The 8,986-nt window shown below is 34.5% G+C and overlaps 1 protein-coding gene across 1 annotated transcript in view; it reads right to left on the bottom strand.

Annotated features, from left to right (window-relative positions):
- Positions 1–796: 796 nt before the first annotated feature.
- The window catches only part of LOC117179015, a 187,234-nt gene continuing 179,044 nt past the window's right edge, over positions 797–8,986 (bottom strand). Inside the window, exons 23-27 of the mRNA XM_033370643.1 lie at positions 4,860–5,938; positions 3,215–3,325; positions 2,188–3,099; positions 1,485–1,658; positions 797–945 (exon numbers count right to left, since the gene is read on the bottom strand). Coding sequence (XP_033226534.1) covers positions 3,064–3,099; positions 3,215–3,325; positions 4,860–5,938 — 1,226 coding nt within the window. The 3' untranslated portion in view covers positions 797–945; positions 1,485–1,658; positions 2,188–3,063. The remainder of the gene's footprint in view (positions 946–1,484; positions 1,659–2,187; positions 3,100–3,214; positions 3,326–4,859; positions 5,939–8,986) is intronic.

Raw genomic sequence — 8,986 nt, 5'->3', positions numbered from 1 at the left:
TTCAAATTACTTAAAATTCCTTAAATTCATTAAAATATCTTGAACTCTTTTAAATAATTCGAAATCTTTTGAAATTCGATTAGAAACTTAAAAAAATGTTTAATCAAATAACTCCCGCTAAATTCTTTGAAACTCCTATATTTTTAAATTACATAAAGATACTTGAACCATTTTGAATTTTTTTTAAATTATTTAAAGTACTTTGTAGTATTTTAAATTCTTTTACAGACTTTCTAAACTATATTAAATCGATTGAAATGTCACAAAATCACTTGTAATCACTTAAAATCTCTTGAACTCATGAAAAGTATTTTAAAGTCTTTAAAATCTCTTGAAAATTCTTGTACTTTATGGAATTCTTCTAAAGTCTTTTAAAATTCTTTAAAATTGCTTGAAATCTTTTAAAATTCATTAAAATCCTTTTAAACACTTGAACCTATTTTGTAATTACACAATAATACGTCAATCTTTTTGAAATTTCTTGACATTTTTTAAAATCATTTTAAATAATTTGGAATCTTTAAAAACTTGTACAGCGCAAAGAGATATTTCGGAATATTTTGGAATATCTCAAATATTTAAGATTATAAAGAATATCCAGAATACCAAGAATATTGAACGAATACGTGTATGAAAATATTTAGTGAATGTATCAGGAATATTGGAGTGATCGACCCCTCGGCATATAAAAATAAATTGGTTTAAAAATATGACATTTTAAAGAAACCATTTTTTATTTTAAGTACATGTTACATTCAAATCTTTAGGATATATTTATAACCATCGGCGATCTTATTAATAGTGGTTATAAGTAAACTGTAATCAACGTCGATTTTTTGGAGAATAACGTACGAATAACAATCATCGCTCACTGAATCCATTTGAAATCTGCAGGGACCTACACTTGCAGTCGCAGGATTTCTCGAGAGCGAAATATGTTGTTTTCTAAAGCAAATTATACTTGTTTTTATTTTTTTTAAATTTAAAGAAAATGGGTTGAATTTGGGAAAGTTTGGTTACCAATTTCAAAATTATTAGTTTTTATGTGATTTGAATTTAACACAAATAATTTAAATTTGAAAGACTTTGATTATAAAAAAGGTTTTAATATCACAATTTGTAGTGAATATCAATTTTGTCAGTTTAAAATGAAGTTCGGATTCTTTAAGTTTCAAGATCCTGGAGTAGAATTTTTTTTCATTCTTAATGTTTCCCATTTAAAATTATTATTTAGTTTGAAAGTTTGTTTAGTATAATTCAATTCATTCATTTATCTAATCTTAAAATATTCCATTTTTAAGGTTTTTCACATTGCCATATTTTAAAAATTTTTAATCTGAAATCATCCAATTTCGTGATTCTTCAATTCGAAAGAAAATTGTGTGAAAGGAAAATTTATTTCTTCGGAATCTGCGGTAACTAGTTTGGATTTATTTTTTCTGGTACAGAAAAAACTCAATGCAAAAGATTTGTATCTTTCTTACCTTTTCTTTTGGACGTTTCTTCTCGTGAGTTTGATACCTTTTTTGGGGGAGTTTGGATCTGGATTCTTTATAACTTTCTTTAAAATTTCAGCGCTGGTTTGCATTTTTCCTTTTGCTTGCAGCTACCAGATTAGGGAAAACTTCTTTCCTCTTGAAGCCATTTCGATGTTATCACTTTAATATTTATAATTTAATACCAATTAAACTGTTTCTTTCACAAACTGTGGTGATGGAATTTTATAGAAAACAAAAAAGTATCTGTTACGAGGGCGCAGGCGTCGAGGGAACGACGCCACATATATTGTGCGTTAAAATTTAAGAGCATTAAAAGAGATTTTGAAATGTTTTAAATACCACGACCAATTTCTGTTGCTATAAAAGACAAATAATAACAGGTATCTTTGGACCAAGATGAAGAATTTTCAGGTTAGAAATGTTCAACTTTTTACAAAAAAAAACTGTACATTTAACTTCATTCAAGAAAACACGTTTTTTGCTTTTTTCAAAAAATTTGAAATTAGGCAAAGTAAACTTGTTTAATTTCTAATTTTGTATTATTGTTCAGTTGCAAAAACTAGGTATGTAAAAAATTCGCCACAAATTTTGAACCAGTAGGATTTTCTTTTAATTTCAAAAATTTTAATTTTTGAATAGAAAAAAAAGAGAACAGATGATATTAACCGATATCCAATTTTTTCCTTACCTTTTTCAGATGTCAACCTTCAAATTATTTTCCTCAGCTCAAGATTCGACTTATTGCAGCATTTTTCCTCCGTACTATTTTACACGGCATTCAATACTAGTATAGCCAGAGGGTAAAAAGGAGAATGTGGCAATTGAAATTCTGATATTTTAGCTTATAAAAACAAATTTTTATTACATTTTCACAAATGTAAAAATATGCATTGCGCTTTATAAATGTATGGAATGAGTTAAGTAATATAAAACGTGTTATTTACAACTTTAAAGATAAGGCGAATGCAAGGACGTTTGTGATGTCATTAGTTAAACAAGTCTTTAGATAATCAAGGTAGTATACATTAACGAAATCATATTGTAAAACATTCTATTGTGGAACAATCCAAAAAATTTCATAGTATGTTACAAAATTCCATGTAATTTCAGAAATAGAATAATATTCAAGATCATTTAAGAATAATCTAGAATATTTTACAAATGTCCGAAATATTTTAGAGAACTAAGAGCGACATTTCTAATTTAAAAAGCTTGATTAAAGTCTAAGAACGTTCCAGAAAATTTCAGAATAATTAAAAATATTATTCGGATAATAAAGGTAAAGAACATTTCAAAATACAGTGAAACTCTTCTATAGCACCGATTTCGGGGCTGACGGTGGGTGGCAACTAACTCATTATAGCCTGCTCCGCTTTTGTTAGTTCACGCTTGGCTGCTCGCTTGAGTGAGAGCCGCAGATCCCGCGTACCCCGCGCAACACCTGCTATACCTACATGTGGCGTGGCGTCAATTCTCAGAAAGACAAACTTACATAGTCAGTTTAGTAAAAATTGCTATTTTTTTAAAAATACTATCTTAATTCTTGAAATTATAAATGTATTCTTTATAATTTGGTGCTCTGCCAGCTCTTTCGGTAACTCTGAAAAAGATATACATTTATGGTCACGTCGTAAAATAGTATAATACACATAAACTATAGCTTAACTGCATAATTAATGAAGATATTATTTATATAATTAAAAATTTTAATTTACCGTTTCTGCTATTCTTTTGAGAATTTCTGCCATTTTAGGCCCCGTTTGTCGAACCATTTGTTGTAAGTAACCTTTCTCTTTTTGCAGTAAGATATGCGGATGGTCAAACTCCTGCAAAAAAGATTTTATGCATATTCAAATTTTCCATTTGTTTCCATGTATATATTTTATTTATTTATTTCATATTATGTAGATGAACACAGAGCAAAAAAATATTCTATACTATAATTTAGATTAATGTCAAAATGTTAAGCATTTAGGTAATTCGATACTTGAGTTTGATGAATTCAGAGAAGCTCTTGAGAAAATTTTCCTATTAGAAATTCGTTTTTCATATTGTATCCAGAAAAATCAAAGAAAACGACTGAGGGACCGTGCATAAATTAACTAGTCTTTGGGGGGGTAGGTTCGAGGATTTTTCTATGCTGTCTTACATGGAACAGTGGGGGGGGGGGGGGGGGGGGCGTTTTTAACAAAATTTGTTCTAAAAGATTTTCAAAAATGTGCAAATCACCACAAAACAAAGGTAAAACGGACGTTCATTGATGTTTGTCAGCACGATCTACAGTGCTTAGTGTAGTGTCTATAGTACAATTCTGCCGTGATTTGAGAAAACACCGTTAACTGCAAAACGAATGAAGCCGAGAAAATCAACGAAGACTGTTCGAATCTTTATTCGCGTGTACCGCGGATTCTAATTCATTTTCTGCAGTTTTTTTTGGTCTTGACTAAGTTGCATATAAGCTTTTTATTTTTGAAAAAAAAAATGGTTAAAAAACGTTAATCAATTATCTAAAATGCAGTTAACGGTGTTGATTGGGATGCTGCAATTCATAAATCGCCGTAAAGGGCAGTTACGACTCTTGTCGAATCAGGATCCTCAGAAATAGGCCTCCCGTGATTTGAGAAAACGCCGTTCACGGCAAAAGAATTGCGCAGCTCAAAATAAATGCATTTATAGCGTTTCTCGAATGACAGACCTTTTTCTCAGGGTTCGATGATTCCGGAGAATGCCGTAAACTCTTCGAAATCACAAAGGCCGAGATCACCCCCAGATAATTTAGTAAACTCCGCAATTGCCCGTTGCGGCTTTTTCTCGAATTTTCCTGTGACGTATTCAGCTGTCCATGACTTGAGCTTGCAGTTAACGGTCAGTTACGGTTCTCTTCCAAATCAACGTCCAATTTTGCAGTTAACGCCTTTTTTTCCAAATTCAGCAATAATTATTTTGAAAGTTATTAAAAATTTGAAAAAATTATTTTAATAATCAGGTGCATCTTTTCTTCACGATTCCAATGATATAAAAAACTCAATTTTCGATTTTTTGCAGTTAACGGTGTTTTCTCAAATCACGGCAGAATTAATGTTAGAATTTTCTATGTTACTTTATTTTGAATTGCCTTTAGAGCTTTCAAATAATAAAGGTTTTCTACGAATAAAATCAGCTCGCTTATGTATATTTAATAAAGTCATAATTTCAAGAAAAAAATTGAGTCGAAAACAATCACGTAAGATAGAGGGATTCTAAACTTACGGGCTCTTACAAAGGGGGTGCGTGCTTCAAAATTTCAGAATCAAACTTTGCGTGATTTATGCACGGCTCCAAAAACTTTCAAGTAGGGAAGAAGACAATCAAAGTACAAACCACTATGCTGCCAGCGTCCATTACAATAAATCGACCACAGTCCATCACAGTATTTAATCTGTGTGCAATTATAAAAATGGTGCAATCTGCAAATCTTCTTCTAATCGTTTTTTGAATCAAACTATCAGTTTGAGGATCAACATTAGCAGTTGCTTCATCAAGAACTAGAATCCTACTTTTTCTAATGACAGCTCTTGCTAGACAAAGAAGCTGTCTTTGTCCAACACTAAAATTAGTCCCACCATCAGTGACTATAGTGTACAAGCCAGCCAACGTTTTATCAATAACAGCCTTTAATTCAACTTCTATCAGTGCTTGCCAAAGATCACTATCAGAATATTCGTCAAATGGGTCCAGATTTCTTCTTAAAGTTCCAGCAAAAAGAAGAGGCTCCTGAGGAATAATACTGATTTTTGACCTCAAATCATGCAAACCTAAACTACTGGTTGCAACCCCATCAATATAAATTTCACCTTCCAAATATGCCAACCGGAAAAGAGCTACTATCATTGAAGATTTCCCGGCACCTGTTCTTCCAACGATCCCTACTTTTTCCTTGGGTTCTATAATGAAATTTAAGTTCTTCAAGACTGAAGAACCTTCTGGCCTATATTTTAAGCATACATTTCGGAATTCAACTTTTCCTTCTGTGGGCCAGTTTTTTGGTGGTTTATTTTCAGGTTTGCTGTCGAGTGGCGGCTCTTCTGGAATTTGTGTGTATTCTAAGATTCTTTCGACTGCTGTCATGTGGTTTTCTAATTCTACAGATTGATTCATTCCCCATTGCAGTAAAACTGAAATTGACATTGTTTGGGCGATAATGAGGGCGATGTTTCCAGCTGAAGTGATATCGTTGAATACTAGGAAAGAAACTATAATAAGAGCAAGATAAATCCCAAATGTTACTTCTACATAGTAGGAAAAAGTTCGACTGCAGGCGATGAAAAGGTACCAAGCTGAGGAGTGCAAATCTTGATGGTCATCAAACTCTTTGATTAGAAGCTTTTCTGCTTTGAAAGCTCTAATTGTTGTGATACCGTCAAGTGTAGCATTCAGATGATTGAATACTGGCGATTTCACTGGAAATTAAAATATAGGATTACCAATCGTGCAAGATTATGCCCCGTAATAAAATTTCGACATTATGGGTTCTTCAAAACTAATTACGACCTGTTGGTAAATTATTATTATTCTATTAAATTTTTACTTGGGTATCATGGCCACGGACTAAGTGAAGTGACTGATGCTATTAGAATGCTATAACTTAATTTAATACGATGCTTAAAACCTGCTGTGATGATGTTGTAGGTATACAATTACGAGCGGCGGCGAGCTCTGGAGGTGACAACAGTCACCTCTGGATGCTTTCTTAGAGCTACCATCTGCTACTTCACAGGTTTTTAGTTGCTAGCTTCTTGATGGTTAAGACAGTTTCTTACAATGCGACAGCTGTTTAATAAAACCGCCTTCTGAGCTGCTGCCAATACCTTACTGACTCTTAAATGTTCAAGATGGTCAGTTCATCTTGCGTGCACATTACCTGTAGCTAAAATCAAAGTGGGATGAATAGATGTATGATTCACATTCCTCCATATGGTCTTTACTTTATGCCTTAACTCGCTATACTTGCGGATCTTGGTTGACTGCAAATTTCGGTTAAGTGGACGAGCAAGATCGACGATATAGACGCTTCCACTTTGTTTCTCGCATCACGATGTCAAGTCGATCAGCCCGAATGTAATGATCCGTTTGGATAGTAATAACCCAATATAATATGTAATCTTCGTTTTCTAGAACGGGCATTGGAATGTATCTGTAGAAAGGCATCCATTATTTGAACAGTTCTAGGTTGAGGGCTGACATATCACGCGACAGCCATAAATAATGTGCTCGATGGATTCGTTGGTATCTCCACATAATTGGCACCGGTCAACCACGTCTTGATGGAACACGTGTTTGCGATAATTCCTGGTGCTAACAACCTTGTCCTGTATCGCAATAACGAATCCTTCCGTCTCTAGATACAGAACACCCTTTCTTATCCAAATATTGGATGCCTCACAATCCATTTCATGTTCATCTATCGTTTTGGAATGCTTGTCGTGGATAGCTTCCTGTCTTCATTATATTTTTAAATCCTTTATTGTTTTTGTCTTAATATTCAAGGCCCCATCTGAGGACCAATTTAAGGGCGCGTAGTCAAGATCCGCTTTATAGATGATGCAGTTTTTGAAAACTGCAATGCCCCTACCCTCTGTATGTCATGGTGAAACTACCCTTTCAATCGCTGCATTTTTGTAATGCATTCGGGGCTTTGTCATTTCTATACGGACGATTCTGTTTAACTTTTTAAGGTCGGTGTTAGATCATTTGATGAGCCCGAAGGAGTACGTGAAGATAGGGATGGTCTACTTGTTGATTGTCCTGATTTTTTTGCCGATTTGAGAAAAATCTTCATAGTCAATCTGTATCTCGTAGTGAAGGCAGACGTTTGGCTTGTCTTAACTATTTTATGCTGAATATCCTTCTATTCAAGAATACCCAGATATTCATATGATGAATGCACTGAAGGAGTCTCCTTGAAATATACTCGTCGTAAAGCGTATTAATCTAGTTATCCTCGGTTATCCAAAATCAAAATACTTAAGTCTTGTACCCCTGAGCCTCATCGCATGACTTAGAGAGTTAATAATACGTGGGCAGATTTTGTACAGTTTTAAGACTTTAAGCAAATTGTTATGCGGCACGGAAGGGAACGCTTGATTGTAGTCAATGTATGCCATGTGTAAGTTCCTTTGATGCTTACGAGCTGGAGTCATGGCAGCAGAGTCTATAGGGAATAGATCTTTACAGCATTGCGAGTTTTTAGAACATTCTTTTTTTTCTTCTGTAAGGATGTCATTCTCATCGCAATGACAATATACATTATCTGCAATGATAGCTGTAAGAAATTTATAAATTGTTGGAAGATAGGCTATCTGTCGAAACTCAGATGCATTTTGAGCATCTGGTTTTTCAGGTAACATATACGTAGTACCCTGGAGCATAAAGCATGGCATCAGATCTGGGTCATTTCGTCAGGTACTTATACCAGAAATTGTGCACCATATCCGAACCTGGAGCTTTCCAGTTACTTTCCCTTTTCAAGACCGATGAAACATCTAAAGCTGTGATGTTTGTCAGTTGCATTTCAGGGCTATTGCTCGCCCTTAATTTCTCTAGTTTGAATCACGCAGTGTCCAAATTACATATGTTTATTTTTCCCTAAACACCCGACCAGTAGTTGGTTATATCTTCCAATTGAGGGACTTCGGTGTCTAGCTTGTTATTTTGCTTTACACTCAGTTCACGATAGAACCTTCTTTCACCTGTCTGAAAGTTTCGATTTTTTCGCGTTCGTGAAATACTTTTTTTATACCGACACATTATAGCAGAAAGAACATCAAGTCGCTGCTGCTGGGAATCAATAATCTAATACAATATTGCTAGTTTTAATGTCTCGATGTGCCGAGGGTAGATGATTTTTGTAACATGGTTTATTGGCTTTCTGGTTGTATTTCCTTTTTTATATTGAATTAAAAGATCCAATTTGCACCTTACTTCGCTAAAATCCATATCCAACCTGATCTTCCACGGTGGATCTCGATTCATGCTGGGACAAAAACTGCATTTGCAGGCCTAGTTCTGCGGCCCAATGTTCTAACGGTTGCCACAACTGCACAGTATACAAGAATTTGCACCTCTAACACAGTTTGCTGTTACGTTCAAATACGCAGGTAAAACCTTGCTGTTGAGGTGTTATATTAGTGCATGCAGATCATTTGTGATGTTCATTTGGGAAGAGAATGCCTTAGCCGTTAAAGTCATGAGAGGAAAGCTCAAGCCCTACCGCGACACTGACGCGAGAACACCTTTTTATGAGATAAGTTGTAGGCTCCAGAAGCTACGATCATGGTTCCTTAAAGCAAGCAATCCCGACGCAACCGGAACGTGTACGTGATCTACTCCTGCTCATTCTATCCAAGAAGGTAAGCAAGAACGAGAAATTGACTCAAGATAATTCGTAAAACACTGTTCCTTAAAGTCCGGTCTCTAGCCACGGATGACCTTACGCGGCAGATACAATG

The sequence above is a fragment of the Belonocnema kinseyi genome, chromosome 1, assembly GCF_010883055.1.
Source record: "Belonocnema kinseyi isolate 2016_QV_RU_SX_M_011 chromosome 1, B_treatae_v1, whole genome shotgun sequence".
Taxonomy (NCBI): Eukaryota; Metazoa; Arthropoda; class Insecta; order Hymenoptera; family Cynipidae; genus Belonocnema; species Belonocnema kinseyi.
This window is presented reverse-complemented; position numbering and strand designations above follow the sequence as displayed.